This window comes from Delphinapterus leucas, chromosome X, assembly GCF_059928025.1.
Source record: "Delphinapterus leucas isolate spDelLeu-1000000601 "Yukka" chromosome X, BTC_Dleu_Yukka2, whole genome shotgun sequence".
Taxonomy (NCBI): Eukaryota; Metazoa; Chordata; class Mammalia; order Artiodactyla; family Monodontidae; genus Delphinapterus; species Delphinapterus leucas.
The window spans coordinates 77,618,709-77,635,535 of record NC_143150.1 but is presented as its reverse complement, the minus strand read 5'-3'; the positions used below and the strand labels follow the sequence as shown (position 1 = coordinate 77,635,535).

General features: G+C 45.0%; 1 protein-coding gene across 1 annotated transcript in view; it reads left to right on the top strand.

Moving 5' to 3' along the window:
• Nucleotides 1-15,395, top strand: part of MSN (moesin) — a 67,765-nt gene extending 52,370 nt beyond the window's left edge. Inside the window, exons 4-13 of the mRNA XM_022564069.2 lie at nt 536-810; nt 2,155-2,238; nt 2,918-3,064; nt 4,363-4,459; nt 6,201-6,364; nt 8,791-8,921; nt 9,182-9,342; nt 10,576-10,668; nt 12,176-12,400; nt 13,221-15,395. Coding sequence (XP_022419777.1) covers nt 536-810; nt 2,155-2,238; nt 2,918-3,064; nt 4,363-4,459; nt 6,201-6,364; nt 8,791-8,921; nt 9,182-9,342; nt 10,576-10,668; nt 12,176-12,400; nt 13,221-13,385 — 1,542 coding nt within the window. The 3' untranslated portion in view covers nt 13,386-15,395. The remainder of the gene's footprint in view (nt 1-535; nt 811-2,154; nt 2,239-2,917; nt 3,065-4,362; nt 4,460-6,200; nt 6,365-8,790; nt 8,922-9,181; nt 9,343-10,575; nt 10,669-12,175; nt 12,401-13,220) is intronic.
• The last annotated feature ends 1,432 nt before the right edge of the window (nt 15,396-16,827 follow it).

The following is a 16,827-nucleotide window of genomic DNA, read 5'->3' as shown; positions in this document are numbered from 1 at the left end:
GTGTCTAGGGGATGGGTGCCCCACCTTCTGCTGGCAGAGTCTTCTTTTCACAAAGAGTGGAGACTTCTGCTGGAAAAATGTGGAGCCGCTAATAGCCAATTTCAGGCTTTAAAAGACAGTCTGATTTGTGCTTTTGCCTATAGCCAGTTCCCAGACCTCAGTCATACATCCTAGTCTTTATTTTGCTGATTTATGGAGTTGGGGGGGCCTTAAAAGAGAAGTTTCTTAAGCCTACTTTCAGAACGTGGGGGCAGCTGGATATATTGTCAGATGATGATGGCTTAAGGGCTTATGACTATCAGTGGGTGTTAGGTTTTTTCAGGAAGAAATTCCCTACAGGAAGCAATTATGGATATGGGATTGGGTCCCCAATGAAAGTAATGTGTCTCTTTTCTGAATTACCAGGAGAATTGCCACCCAACTCTTTGGGATTATCCAAATTGATGACTTTTCAGTGTCTTCTCCCCACCCTACAGCCACTCCCCCATCCCTAAAGTCTATTTTTTGAGAGCCCATAACCCCTTGCTGCTCCCAGGTGACTGCCCAGGATGTGCGGAAGGAAAGCCCCCTGCTTTTCAAGTTCCGGGCTAAGTTCTACCCTGAGGATGTATCCGAGGAATTGATCCAGGACATCACACAGCGACTATTCTTCCTGCAAGTGAAGGAGGGCATTCTCAATGATGATATTTACTGCCCACCTGAGACTGCTGTGTTGCTGGCCTCCTATGCTGTCCAGTCCAAGTATGGTGACTTCAATAAGGAAGTCCACAAGTCTGGCTACTTGGCCGGGGACAAGTTGCTGCCACAGAGGTGAGGTGATGTACTGGCCATCTGCCCTGTTCAGAGTGGGCTGCAGCCCAAAGCTGACTGATCCATATTATACAGAGGTTGCCAGATCTGTCCCTCTCCACTAGGGTCTGTCTGAAGACCGTGTTATGCTGCTCAGACAGACATATTTGCATATGGCACCATACCCTGTTGTTATTTCTCTGGTTCTCAAAATAAAAAGCTTTTTTTCCTCCTCTGTTTGCCTAATTACAGGACTTCATTACCCTGGAAACAGGTGCTTATATAGAGAACCAGAGATAGATTAATTCTCCTTGCCCCAGTTCCATTTTCTCAATCCTTTTCACTGATTTAGACCTCTTATATCAGAGGTTCATAGGAGTGAGAAATACTTAAGCCAGAGATGTGGGGAGCTCAAACAGTCTTTTAATATTGATAACCAGTGTACAGAGATTTCTGCTTTTTTAAACTTCAAAATTGAACATTCTCAAACACTCATTCTTGTTTTAGCATCACAACAACATAGAAAATGAATAAGGCAGCACAATCCTTATTAGCTCAGGAAATAGATATGCAGAGGTGCTCACTCTGACCTGCTTAATCTCCCACAGCTTATTTAAGGTGATCTAGAACCCTAGTCTCTTGATTTTTTTAACCCCACTGCATCCATTTGCTATTTTCATAGACTTTTGGATTGGAAGGAAAAGTTCTGTTTCATTCTGGTAGCCTCAGTCCCAGTGGAGCTGTGGCAAATGTACAACTCACCTGAAGGTATTAGGGATAGTGGTTGTGCCCTGGGACTCTACCTAAGTCACTGCCATAATGTCTGAGATAGCATATTTAAAGCAAGCCTTGTTTATGATCTAGTAGATCTGGGAGGTTGAGCCCATTATCAATAGTTTCTCCCAGAGCCATTTGGGCTCAGTTCTTTGTTCTGTAGCCACAGGCTGTAATCTTATCCCTGAGCAATAGTCTCACAAATGCAAACTGTTGGTACCACAAAGACCTAGGAGAGCGCGTGCATGCCTCCATGAGGCCCGTTCCTACTCTTAGCCCCACAAGCCAGCACAGACTGTTGATATGTTATTGCTCTGCTTAGAGACCACAGCACATTATTGGATTTTCTGGTTAAAGGTACAAAGGAAGGTGTTCCTATTGTCTTTTTTGGTCACCCATTCTGTATCTCTCATACTCCTCAGGCAGTTCCCTATGTCTAATTAATACTTCCTGCTGTAATTTCAGTCTGCTTCTGGTGTAATGACCCCATATACTTTTTGCATCAACCCCTTGGGGAGCTAAGTAGACTTCCCTTTACCCCTGCTTTTGGACTTTGTGCTTTAAACTACTCACCATGCATTGTCTTTCCAGGGTCCTGGAACAGCACAAACTTAACAAGGACCAGTGGGAGGAACGTATCCAGGTGTGGCATGAGGAGCACCGGGGCATGCTCAGGTAAGCCGGCCCTAGCAACTGTGGGCTCTGTTGCCCCTGCAGGGGGAATGAGAGTTGGTTCTGGAGAGAGAAGAGGCAGAGGGCAAGGAACACTGGAGGACATTGGAGAGAGAGAAACAGGACATTAGAAATGGAAGGCAAATCAGGGCCATTATAAAGCTGTACTTTTTGTGAATGATGGCAACTGATAGCCCAGACAATTTTGACCATAAAGAAATGGAGGGGATCTCAGGATCCCTAGGGAGCTTCTGCGCCACCAGGGTCTCCTCCCCAAGAATGAAATGAAGAAGGAGCTCTATAAACGTGGCATACCATTTGGGAATTGTCTAGTTGAAGAACAAATTTTACCATTTTGCCATCACCACCTCATCTGGGCTCTGCTAATAATGTGCCTGCATACGAGGCTTCTGTGATAGCTAACATGCCAGAGGCCAGCAAGGGTCATCCCGCCTTTATTCCCCTTGGGAACCTCAGACCTGAGGCTCCTGTGAGCATGTTTTGGCAAAAGTCATGTTGTGCTCTGTTCGCCATCATCTGTTCACCTTCCATCCTCTTTCCCACCCCTTATAGCAAGATTCTTGTCAGAATTGCAGAGCAAGTAGGCTTTCTGTCTCCCCGGGTCTGATTCACAGGGTCCCCTATATTCCCCGCCCCCGCCCCACCCTGCTCTCTTGTTTAGGGAGGATGCTGTCCTGGAGTATCTGAAGATTGCCCAGGATCTGGAGATGTATGGTGTGAACTACTTCAGCATCAAGAACAAGAAAGGCTCAGAGCTGTGGCTGGGAGTGGATGCCCTGGGTCTCAACATCTATGAGCAGAATGACAGGTATAGTTCAGAGCTTACTTAGTTTTTTGGGTCACTTTGACACCTAGGATTTGACAGAGTAGGATTATACTTCCTGGGTCCCACCTATATCATTCTTCTTCTACCTAGTTTAGACCAGTCCAGATGATTGTACAACCTCCCTCAGGCCTCTAAATCTTGCATTGACTAGACTTGCACTGTCCGCTGTGGTAGCTTTTGGCCACATATAGCTGTTAAGCACTTGAAATGTGGCTGCTCTGAATTGAGATGTGCTATAAGTGTAAACTCCATACTGGACTTTGAAGACTTAGTGTGAATAACAGAATACAAAATATCTCACTAATATTTTTAAAAATATTGATTTACATGTTCAAATGATAGTATTTTACATATACTGGGTTAAATGAACTGCTGTTACAGTTAATTCCACCTATTTCTTTTTACTTATTTTCGTGTGACTGCTAGAAAATTTAAAATTACATGTGTGGTTCTCATTATATTTCTGTTGGACAACACTGGTCTAAAACCTACCTTGTCACGATTTGTAATTAATCTCCTTTGCATATGATGATTAAGTGCCTTTTGGCCTATAATCCCTCTTGCTACAGCCTTATCGCACTAGCTTATTTTTTTTCCTTGGATTGCTCTTTTTTATAAAAAATATTTATTTATTTATTGCCATGTTGGGACTTAGTTGCAGCACATGGGCTCTTCGTTGCGGTGCACGGGCTTCTCTCTAGTTGTGGCACGTGGGCTTCAGAGCACGTGGGCTCAGTAGTTGCGGCATGTGGGCTCAGTTGCCCCGCAGCATGTGGGACCTTAGTTCCCCGACCAGGGATCAAACCTATGTCCCCTGCATTGGAAGGTGGGTTCTCAACTGGACCACCAGGGAAGTCCCTTCTTGGCTTGCTCTTGATGAGGATGGAGATCAGTATATTATTGTTTTGTGTAACTTCTGAGTCTTGGAACTCATTATTTACCTTCTCCCCAACTTTTACAACCTTGGGTAGAAGAGTTCCAGTTAAGTAGGGCTGGGGATTCTTGTGAGAGATTGTTAAAAGGTCCATGCCTCAACAAAAAATAAAATAAAACAAACCTCAGATATTGGGACAAGGGATATGTTGATTGTGGTATCAGGAGGTCCTTTGTGCACCCTCAATGCTGGCAACTGACCTGGTGGCATGTGATGACACTGGCTGAGCTGGCAATGAATCTACCTCCTTAAGGGAGAAGTTGGTGGTGGGGAGGGCAAGGCACCAACCCTCTAAGTCCTTCTTGTCTTGCCTTTATCCTAATGTTCTTGGCATCCATTTTTACAGACTGACTCCTAAGATAGGCTTCCCCTGGAGTGAAATCAGGAACATCTCTTTTAATGACAAGAAATTTGTCATCAAGCCCATTGACAAAAAAGCCCCGGTAAGTGACTCCTCCCACTGGCCAACACAGGTACTTGCCAAGGCCTGGATAATGCTAAAAGCAATTGTGTCATTCTATATTTCTCTCCCTTTTTTGGCTTTTTTGTGTATGTGGGTGGGAATAGGAGGCACAAAAGGCAATTGGCAATGAAAGGGGATGCTGATGCCAAGAAATGGTCAGGAGGCATCCTATAACTGGTGCCACACTGCTACCTGTGTCTCAGGAGAAGCATGGATTATGGAGAGCCACAGGCAGTCTAATTACTGCCTCTTAGCCACTGTCTTTTACTTCCCTGAGGCTCTGGGGTGGAAACAGAGAGTACATCTTATCTTTTAAAGCCTCTAGGCCCTAGAAAGTGGAAACTGTTCATGTACTCGATTTATCTTTAATTCTGGAGAAAGGACAGAGCCAGGAGAAGTCCAGATACAGAGATGATTCTCCAGGTGTTCTTTCTGTTATAACTTTGCTGCTATCCTCTCAAGACTTCTTTCCAGAGCAATCCAAAACCAAGAAAGTGCTTTCAGTCCAGTCATTCCTCTAACATGCTTGCCATACCTGTCACCTACTCAGTTGCCTGTGGCTGACAAGACTGGAAAGCTGGTGCTTGGGAATAGGATAGAAAACTGAGATGAGAGTCTCCTCTTTTGATGTACCTCATGTCCAACAAGGGCCAATGGCCATGCTGAACCAGACCTTTGTCATGAGGCCTCAACCATTCCTCTCCAGCTCTGAGGTCTCTGAACTTGCCCTGCTAGGAACTTTATATATGTTGTCTCTTTAAACCCTCAACGACATTGTCAGGTAGGTAGTAGCATACCTATTTTATAAGTGATGAAACTGAGTTTCAGAGAGATGGAGTGATTTGCCCAAGATCACATAGCTAAAAATGATAGAGCTGGGATTTACACCTAGGTTGTTTGACCTCTGGTTCTTGTGCTTCTTCTACTGTACCCCAAGCAATGCGAGATGGTAGCAGTTTGGGTTCAGTGGCAGAGGAGCTGGTGGTTAGCCCATCAGCTGGTGACCTTGGTCCAGTGGTATTTGTAGTAACAAACTCAAACTCACTGGATTTTCTTGTGTGTGTGTGTGTTTTTTGTTTTTTTGTTTTTCTTTGTTTTGTTTTGTTTTTTTAATACTGCTGCTGTGCTCAACTTTCACCAGAAAAAGGTAAGTAACAAAGCCAGCTGAGATCAAGAGCATATTTAAAAAACAACAACCAGGATAATCGATGTTCAGGAGATTTATATATTCATGTATGTATTTACAAACTGCCTTATTCCAAACAGGATTGAAGGGCCTGGGTCTAGGATATGCTTTTAGGAGATTATAGAACCAGTCCAGCCCACCCATACTACACTCACCACGGTATTATGCAGGGATTATTGGGCCTCTAAGAGAGGCCCCTGAGACCCAGCAGGATATCTAATTAGCAGATAAAGTCAGTTTCTATCTTTCAACTGCATTGAGGGTATTTTAGGATGCTTTTCATAAGCAAAGGTTGAAAGAAATTGTGGCTCGGTGGAAAGAGCACTGGTTTCGGAGTCAAGAAGCCTGGGTTCCAGTCCTGGGTCTGCCACTAACCTGCCATCTGACCCTGGGCAAGTCACTTCACCACTCTGATAATTGGTCTTCCCATCTGTAACATGATCTTTCCAGTGCTTTTGGACTGAGCTTTTCAGAAGGCAGAAGCCCACCTTCATCTGTCCCTCTAAACTCTTTCTGACTGCTGGTTTTCCACCAGGACTTCGTCTTCTATGCTCCTCGGCTGCGGATTAACAAGCGGATCTTGGCTCTGTGTATGGGGAACCATGAGCTATACATGCGCCGCCGCAAGCCCGACACAATCGAGGTGCAGCAGATGAAGGCACAGGCCCGGGAGGAGAAGCACCAGAAACAGATGGAGCGGTAGGTGATGTGGAACTGAAGTGGGGGCCAGGGCTGTGGCAAGGAAGCTTCTCAGAGGTGCCAAGCCTGCTAAAGGCAAGGCATGAAGCCATCCTGGTACTGGGGGAGAGAGAGCTGTACAGGGATACACCCCTTCCATTAAGTCTCAGGCATCCCCATCCCCAGGAGGCAGGCATTTAGAACCCTAGGATTTCAGAGGCTGATAGGAGGGAGGGACATTTCATAGTTCCCCATTATCTATGACCCTCATGCCATTGCTTTTCTAGGTGGACTCTGGGTTGCTCTGGGCTATCTGACCAGTATAGCAGCAGTAGCAGAAGGCTTCATGCACATTTAAACCTGGACTCTAGGGTTTTTTGAGTGGAATTGGGCAGAGCCACCAGAATTTTCCCTACCAAGCCCTTTTGCACTGAGGCCCCTTGCTACTCAAAGTGCATCAAAGCTCAGCAGCATCAGCATCAACTTTGGAACTTTTTAGAAAGGCAGTATTCTGAGACCTACCTCAAAGCTGCTGATTCAAAATCTGCAACTTAAGATCCTAGTTGAACATTTCTTCCAAGAAGATATGCAAATGGCCAGCAGGCACATGAAAACACCCTTAGTCATTAGGGAAATGGAAGTCAAAACCACAGTGAGGTACCACCTCATACTCACTAATATGGATATAATAAATGAAAACAGAAAATAACAGTTGTTGGCAAGGGTATAGAGAAATTGGAACTCATGCTCATTGCTAGTGGGAATGTAAAATGGTTCAGCTGCTGTAGAAAACAATTTGATGGTTCCTCAAAAAATTAAATGTAGAATTACCATACAATTCCACAATTCCACTCCTAGGTATATACTGAAAAAAATTGAAAACAGGTGTTCAAACAGGTACATGCACATACCTGTTCATAGCTGTGCAATTCACAATAGCCAAAAATTGGAAACAGCCCAAATGTCCATCAGTGAATGAATGGATAAACAAATTGTACAGCCATCCAATGAAATATTATTCAGCCATTAAAAATTTTAGAACAAAGTATTGATGCATACTACAATGTAGATGAATCTCTAAAGCATTATGCTAAGTGAAAGAAACCAGACACAAAAGGTCACATATTGTATTACTCCATTTATATGAAATATCCAGAATAGATAAACAGAAGGCAGATTGGTGGTTGTCAGGGGCTGGAGAGAGGGGAGATGTGGAGAAACTGCTTAATACCAGGTATGAGGTTTTCCTTTGGAGTGATGAAATGTCTTGGAACTAATAGAGGTAGTGGTCATACAACATTGTGAATGTATTAAATGCCACTGAATTATTCGTTTTAAAATGGTTAATTTTATATTATGTGAATTCTACCTCAGTAAGTTATTTGAAAAATAAGATCCCTGGTGATTCCTGTGCATGTTAATGTTTGAGAGCACTGTTTTAGTAGATACTCTGTCATAAAGAGTTTGGAACCTCAGGAGGCTTCTAATCTAGTAGGCTGGAAAATGACTCCGTGTATGAGAGGTTAGACACCAAAGTTCACATTTATTCCGGAAAAATGAAATTAGGGGCAGTTTACAGAACTGGATCTGGCAGGAACCTGACCTCAAGGACCTCACAGTATAGTAGAAGAAAGGGAAAAAATAGTATATATATAACAGTTCAAGGTACAAATGCTGTGTCATTCATTCACTCAATATATATTTATTGAGCAGTGAAAAATAAAAGAGACAAAAATCTCTGCTCTGCTCCCATGAAGCTGTCACTCTAGTGGGAAGAGACAGACAGATCAAGTAAGCATATTATATGGTATGTGACATGATAAGAAGTACTATGGAGAAAAATAACAGGGAGGAGGGATGTGGAGAAGGATAGGCCAAGTATTCTGAGGGGTCAGGAAGAGAAAAGACATCTAGCCAAGGGAGAAAAGAAGGCCTCCTGGAAGAGGCACTGGGGCAAGAAAAAGCAAATACTTATTTTAGATTTACAACAAATTCTGGAGAAAAGGAGCCTAGAGCTGAGCTTCAGAGGGCAGGCAGAGGACTGATGCCCCAGCCATAGGGATCACCAGACTTGAACCACAGTATATCAGCACAGATCCAAAACTTTTCTCCCTGTAACTTTATAAGGTAGATAGGGCAAGACTTATTTGGCCAATGACGTAGCTAAGGTCACCCACTGATTACCCACTGGGTAGTGGACAAGCTGAGAGTCCAGGTTGGATCTCCTGATTCTGGGACAAACTGACAGGGCCCTGAGCATACCGGCCCACGTAGGGCTGTGATGTAAGGACAAGAATGTAGAGAGAAGCGAGAGTGGTCTTGCCTCACAAGCCCTGAGTGTGTTGGTTGGGTGGGGACTGAGGGGCCAGGGCCAGGGAGCCTTGGGAATTCCAAGGCTTCCATGTGGCCTTGCTATCCTGTTCCCTCCCTTCTTTCTCCTTTCCTAGTGCTCTGCTGGAAAATGAGAAGAAGAAACGTGAGATGGCAGAAAAGGAGAAGGAGAAGATTGAACGGGAAAAGGAGGAACTGATGGAGAGGCTGAAGCAGATCGAGGAACAGACTAAGAAGGCTCAACAAGGTGAGGCTTGGAGTCACCTTGGAGACTGGGCTTTCCCACAGTCTGACTCTATGAACTGGAAACCCTTCTGTCTGAGCTGCAGACTCAGGCCATATATTCCAGATATGACTATAGAATAGAGGAGTGATGGAGCAAGAGGAAGAGTGCCTAGAACTTTCTGCCAGCTGTGTCCTGGGGTGAAGCATTTCCAGGAAGGAAGTTAGGTGTCCCTTCTTGATCTCTGCACTTTTCACCACCTTTCCCCTACCTTCTCTTCCCAGAACTGGAAGAACAGACCCGCAGGGCTCTGGAACTTGAACAGGAGCGGAAGCGTGCCCAGAGCGAGGCTGAGAAACTGGCCAAAGAGCGTCAAGAAGCTGAAGAGGCCAAGGAGGCCCTGTTGCAGGCCTCCCGAGACCAGAAGAAGACCCAGGAACAACTGGTAAAGCTACAAAATGGGCTGGGATTATGGGACCTGAGTTTTCTCTTCTGTCTGCCTACCTATTCACAGCTACCTCTGCTTGCAGGACTGGTTCTTTCCAGCAGGGTAACTCTCAGCAGGCTTCCAGCAGATAGCTCCTTCAGAAGCAAGCTGAGAAGTCATTTTGCAAATACTCTTCCCTAACCCTTACTTTTATTCTCTTTCTTAGCAACTGGGGATTTGAGCTGATGACCTGACAAAGGAGAGAGGGAGGAAAGTAGTAAAGGGATTCACACTTGATTGACCAGCTACGTGTGTTACAAGCTATACTAGCAACTTTTCCCTTTTCCTTACTTCCTTATTTCCTCTTCCTAATAACGCTATGAGATTAATCCTTGTGGGATAATATGCCCAGAAAAGGAAATTAGGACTCAGAGAGGTTGAAGAGACTCGTCAGAGGTCACACTGTTGTGACTGAGTAAGAATGAGAAGTCATTTCTGCCTCTCTTTTACAGGTTTGCTCCCTAAAAGCACATGTAAAACTGTGTGTCTATACATTTTTTAGGGGAGAAGGGTGAGCATCTATTCTTTCATCACAATTTCCAAGGGTTCTGTGACTCAGAAATTAAGAACCTGTGTCCCAAATTCCTTGACGTATGCTCTTCCCCTGTACTGTTTGGAGTGAGAGTGCAAGAACCTAAAACCTGATTCTCAGGGGGAAACGTCCTCTGGGAGATTTGCCCAAAGTGTGAGGGCGTGCATAAGCTTATTCCCTTCTTCAGATCACTTTGTGACACTTGAGTGTCATTCCTATACTTGTCCTGGGAAGAGTCTTAGTGGAGCCCTGAGCATTGTAGGATAACAGGAAAGGGTCTGCCACTTCAGGCAGTGACACAGTGATCTCCAAAGCTTTACTGAGGCCCTAACTGTGCAATTGGCAATACCAAGAGGGAGAGAGGGAGAGAGAGATGAGGAAGAGCCAGAGATGACACGTTGTTTGTCCTCAGGTCTATAGTCTAGGCAGGGAGCTCTGACTTATAAGGAAATAGTTTGGAGTTAATAGGGTGCTATAGTAGATCTGAGAATGAGTGTTCCTCTGGGCTTCCTGGAGGAAGTGTGGTAAAAAGAGCCTCCAGAGCAGCAAGCAAGTGGAGCAGCAAGTTCCCTGTTAGTCTCAGGGGATCTGGGGTTGAAGACACCTGGGGCCTGAGGACCAGAAGGCCCACCTCTCATAAGCTTCCAATTGATCCACAGGCCTTGGAAATGGCAGAGCTGACATCTCGGATCTCCCAGCTGGAGATGGCCCGACAGAAAAAGGAGAGTGAGGCTGTGGAATGGCAGCAGAAGGTAAGATACCGTGCCCAGGACAAAGCAGTGTGGGATGGGGTATCATATGCATAGGCTCCAGTTCCTTAGATTCTTTTATTTATTTATTTATTTTTAAAGATAATACCTGGAAGTATCTTTTATTTTTATTTATTTATTTATTTTTTCCGGTACGTGGGCCTCTCACTGTTGTGGCCTCTCCCGTTGCGGAACACAGGCTCCGGATGTGCAGGCTCAGCGGCCATGGCTCACGGGCCCAGCCGCTCCGTGGCATGTGGGATCTTCCCAGACCGGGGCACAAACCCATGTCCCCTGCATCGGCAGGCAGACTCTCAACCACTGCGCCACCAGGGAAGCCGCATTATTTTATATTTTATTTTAAAAATTATTTTATTTTTTTAACATCTTCATTGGCGTATAATTGCTTTACAATGGTGTGTTAGTTTCTGCTGTACAACAAAGTGAATCAGCTATACATATACATATATCCCCATATCTCCTCCCTGTTGCGTCTCCCTCCCACCCTCCCTATCCCACCCCTCTAGGTGGTCACAAAGCACCGAGCTGATCTCCCTGTGCTATGCGGCTGCTTCCCACTAGCTATCTATTTTACATTTGGTAGTGTACATGTGTCCACGCCACTCTCTCACTTCTTCTCAGCTTCCCCTTCCCTCTCCCCGTGTCCTTAAGTCCATTCTCTACGTCTGTGTCTTTATTCCTATTCTGCCCCTAGGTTCTTCAGAACCATTTCTTTTTATTCCATATATATGTGTTAGCATACAGTATTTGTTTTTCTCTTTCTGACGTACTTCACTCTGTATGACAGACTCTAGGTCCATCCACCTCACTGCAAATAACTCAATTTCATTTCTTTTTATGGCTGAGTAATATTCCATTGTATATATGTGTCGCATCTTCTTTATCCATTCATTGGTCGATGGACACTTAGGTTGCTTCCATGTCCAGGCTATTGTACATAGTGCTGCAGTGAACATTATGGTACATGACTCTCTTTGAATTATGGTTTTCTCAGGGTATGTGGTTTGCCCAGTAGTGGGATTGCTGGGTCATACGGTAGTTCTATTTAGTTTTTTAAGGAACTTCCATACTGTTCTCCATAGTGGCTGTATCAACTTACATTTCCACCAATAGTGCAAGAGGGTTCCCTTTTCTCCACACCCTCTTCACCATTTATTGTTTGCAGATTTTTTGATGATGGCCATTCTGACCGATGTGAGGATCTGGGTTTCTTCACGCTTCCATCCTTCCTTGACAGTGGGTATCATGGGAGAAGGAGCTCAAGGCTTTCTCAAATACTTCCCAGAATTCTCCAGTACCCCCAGGGAATTTGGTACTAGTAATAGGAATTACTCCTATGATACAGCTGAAGGAACTCAGGATCAGTCAGACAAAGTGACTTGGCCTACCTGGTGCCTGCTTTCTGCTGGGCCATTCTAGGCACACATAGGGATGCCACAAGTTAGCCTGGTCTGACTGCCAGTCCTTCTCTTCCTCTGTTACTGGGCAGGCTCAGATGGTACAAGAAGACTTGGAGAAGACCCGTGCAGAGCTGAAGACTGCCATGAGCACGCCTCATGTGGCAGAGCCTGCCGAGAATGAGCAGGATGAGCAGGATGAGAATGGTGCAGAGGCCAGCGCTGAACTGCGGGCTGATGCCATGGCCAAGGATCGCAGCGAGGAGGAACGTACCACTGAGGCAGAGAAGAATGAGCGTGTGCAGAAGCACCTGAAGGTATCAAGGCTGACCCAAAGGGTCATGGAGACCATGTGTATTGACTTAGTAGCCCATGGCCTTCCCTAGATCATCGGGGCACGGGAGCAGTAGAGGAGCCTGTCTCAGTGCTGTGTGGGAGCTTGAGCATTTCTCAATGAGAGCTTTAAGGGAGAGCACCTCTCACTTATTTTTTTTAATTTTTATTTTTATAAAGTTATTTATTTTATCTTTGGCTGTGTTGGGTCTTCATTGCTGCACGTGGGCTTTCTCTAGCTGTGGCACGCGGGCTTAGTTGCTCTGCGGCATGTGGGATCTTCCCGGACCACGGCTCGAACCCATGTCCCCTGCATTGTCAGGTGGATTCTTAACCACTGCGCCACCAGGGAAGTCCCAGCTCTCACTTATTAATCAGAGCCTGGACCGCCTCTTCCTTTTTTTTTTGTTTTTTTTGCTCCATCCTCCACCCATATTCCATTTACCTCATATTCAGAACATACTTAGTTGTCACAATTCCTACTTGAATCTCTTTGGTGTATTGTTCTACTCTCAGGATTCTGTCATCAGTTGATCTGCTAAGTTGGTGTTCTGGTTTTGTTTTTTTTTTTATTATTCTTGCCCCACTGCAGTTCTAACAGAGCTGGAAATGGCTCTCAAAAAATGTGTGTGTCTGTGTTTGTGTGTATAAAGAGGGGGGCAGGGGTGGGGGAGTGAGAGAGAAAGGTGGTGGAGAGGGTGGGAGGAAGGTAAGAAGGAAATAAATCAGGAAGTACATCTGGTTAACGAGGGGAGGTAAAATGAGAGGAAGCCATTAACCCCTTATCCCCTTGCACCCTCACAGGCCCTCACTTCAGAGCTGGCCAATGCCCGTGATGAGTCCAAGAAGACTGCTAATGACATGATCCATGCTGAGAACATGCGACTGGGTCGAGACAAGTACAAGACCCTGCGCCAAATCCGGCAGGGCAATACTAAGCAGCGCATTGATGAGTTTGAGTCCATGTAATGGGCACCCAGCCTCTAGGGACCCCTCCTCCCTTCTTCCTTGCCCTCACACTCCTACACTCTTGCCTAACTCACAGTGTGCTGGAGCCACTAACTAGAGCAGCCCAGGAGTCATGCCAAGCATTCAGTACAGCCATGGGACCAAACCTAGCCCCTCAGCCCTCACTCACTTCCCTAGGCAGAGAGATGGCCCAGTATGGTGATGATGGGACCCTCTTTTTCTTCTATCCCAGGTGATCTAGCTTTCTAGAAGAGATCACTTTCTCAGCTCAGAGGCACTTCCCACTTGATTTGGGAAATACCCCCACATTTACTGTTGCTTTGCAGGAGTCAAGTGTAGTAGGTTGAAAACTGGCCCCCACCACTGCCTTCCTCTTCATGGTCCTGTGATTTGCAGAATTGGAACATCATAGGGTTTAGAGAAGGAGGCGGAGCCCTGGCTATATGCTCTAGGATGTCAACTGCCCTAGGATTAGGCCTCCCAGTGTCCATCCCTTCTAGAGTTATTTAGGCTTTGTAATGATTGGAGGCTAAAAAGATGTTCACTCATTCTTCTCTCTACCTCCCAGATTGGACCTGTTACAAACTTGGTCCCAGTAAACCTTGTCCCTGAGTTCAGGGACTTAGTTTCTCTTCAGGGTGATATGGGGGAGACAGTGCCTGCAAGAGGCTTCACCAACATCCTGGAAGGCCGTTGGCCATTCTGTTCAGACAAGATTGGGTAGAGGATCTGCCCCTATGCCTTATGGGAGCCTAGACTTGTTTCAAGTGAGTTCTATGGGCAGAGATATCCCTTACTTATTATTCTGTGTTCCTCTTCCCCTCTTGGGATCTGCCCCTCCCCACTCCAATCCCCAAACCCCCTCCAAGTAGAACAGTAGGGATGGTTACCCCCAAACCCAGCCAGCCCCACCCAGGACTTTTGCTAAAGGGAGGAAATATTCACACGTGGCTTCAGTATTTTACCTGCCAGGGGTCCCAGACTACTTCTCCCTTCAGAGTTACTTGGACCACAGCTCCTGCTTCAGGGCCATTAAGGCCTTGGTTTGGTGAGCCCTGGATCTTGATGTCAGTTGGCTCAATTGGTGAGTGGGTGGAAGAAGCTGAGTATGGTGAGAGAAGCTTGTGGCCCAGATCCTACAGTTTACACCTCTCCAAGGTGGTGATTGGGTCCTGCCTCTGTTTAATAAACCTCTAACCCAGGTCTTGCCACCAACTGTGCTATCCCTTGGAGCTGTAAACCAGAGAGCTGTTAGGGGCTCTGGCCTGGTCCTTTTCACACTCCCACCTCTTTCTTTCAACCCAGGAGCAGCCTCCTCCTCCTCTCTGTCTCATGTGTGTTCTTTTTCTTTCCACCAGTATTATATATTTTAGTGGCATCTAACTAAATATTGATTTCTGTGTTTCTTGCTAATGCACCCTTAGAAGATATTAGTGTTGGGACAAGATCGTTTTGGCCTCATTCCCTTACCACCCCTACACCTAGGAAGCATATACTATATTGTAAAAGAATATTTTGCCAGAAAAATTAATGTAGGAAGCTTTCAGTATTAGTGATATCACCTGTCACTATAGGTCATACAATCCTTTTTTAAGGTTCTTGGTATTTGGTTTTATTGTTCCTTTTTTTGCCTTCTCCTCAGAGTTCATTCCCCAAGGGGCCCTACTGTCCTTCCATGCAGTGCCCCTAGCCCAGAGCCCATGGCTTTGATCCCTCCCTCCCCTTGCCTCCTGCTTGACCTTGCGGAGTCTTATGTGCATTGCTGTGAATTATATTGACACTCTCTTGGTGATACGCCCTATATTGGCTAAATTCAATCCTGGAATTGTGGGGCAATCTAGCTGCCTTAAAGGTAGTACCCCCCACCCCAGGGAAGCTGGGGAAAAAGGTTAGATTTTATATTCAGTTTTTTTGTGTGTGTATTTTTGGGGTTTTTAAAATTTGTTTTTGGAGGGGTTTATGCTTAACCAATGTTCTATTTCAGTGCCAATAAAATCTAGGAAGACTTCACTGTGACTTGATCTTTCTTTGTGGCATGAGTGGGTGGCTGTAAGATACTTCACTGTAATTTGCACTCTGTGGACCACTTTCCTATCCGTGGTCTCATTTCATTCTCACTTCAGTCCTATGGAGAGTGGATATGACTATCCTCGTTTTATAGAGGAGGGAATGGATTTGAAAAAGTAGAATAACTGCCCAAGGGCACAGGACTGTATGACTTAATAGCCTGTGCCCTTTCCGTAGCCCTAGGCCAATATTTTCTGGTGTAGATGGGCCCTGCATTGACCATATGATGCTCCTGGGCTTGTTTGGCATTGGAGCTTTGGGGCTGCTTGTGGGGGGTGGTTTATATCTCTGGACTCCCCTTGGGGTGGTCAGGCCCTATCCTGCCTCTTTTCAGGAAGGCCTCCAGGCTTGCTCACCTACTATCCTCACTTATTGCAGTGCCAGTGAAGGTCAGAGAAATTACCTTGAGCACTGTTGCAAAAGATAATAGGGAGTGGAGTATGAAGTAAGAATGGAGAGTAGTATATGTATGTACAAAAGATGTTGTACTTTATGGTGTATAAAACATGGCAATTTTGTAGCCTAGATATGGTTATCCCAGTTTTACAGGCGAGGAAACTGAGACCCAGATCAGCCTTCCGGGCCGTTTTGGACCTGGAATACTCTCTCACTTACCACCTCCCTTCTTGGTGAGCCAATACTTGCAAGGAAAAGTAAGTATGTATTCTGTGAGCTTTAAATCCTTACGACAACCCTTTGAGGCAGTGGCTCTCAAACTTGTCTGCATATTAGAATCTTAAAGATTCCAAAGCCTAGACCACATCCTTAGATCAAATTATAATCTCTAGTAGTGGGACACAGGTATCAGTGTATTTAATGATTCCAGAGTGTAGGTTTCCAGCAGTTAAGGAAGTGGGGGGAAGCCATCTGAGAAGTAGATCTGGATATATAAGAGAGCAACATGAGAGATCCTTGCAGTGATACTCTGTCTTGACTGTGTCAATATTAATATCTTGGTTGTGATATTATACCATAGTTTACAAGGTATTACCATTGGTGGAAAGTGAATAAAGTATACATGAGATCTCTTTGTATTATTTGTCTTATGACTGCATGTGAATCTACAGTGATCTCAAAAGAAAAAGATTTAATTTTTAAAAGGGGTGGTGGTACTCCTGGGTACATATCCAAGAGTAATGAGTGCTTCTGTCCACCAAAAGACGTAGCAGTACTATTTGCAATAGCTCCAAATCTGAAAACAACACAAATATTCATCAACTAGAGAATGTACAAAACAATAGTATATTCATATAATGGTATTGCTCAGCAGTAGAAATTAAAGAAAAAACAACTACTGACACTACAGTATGAATGAATCTCACAGGTAATATCTTGTACAGAAAAAAAAGTAGACACAAAAGAGAACATATAATTC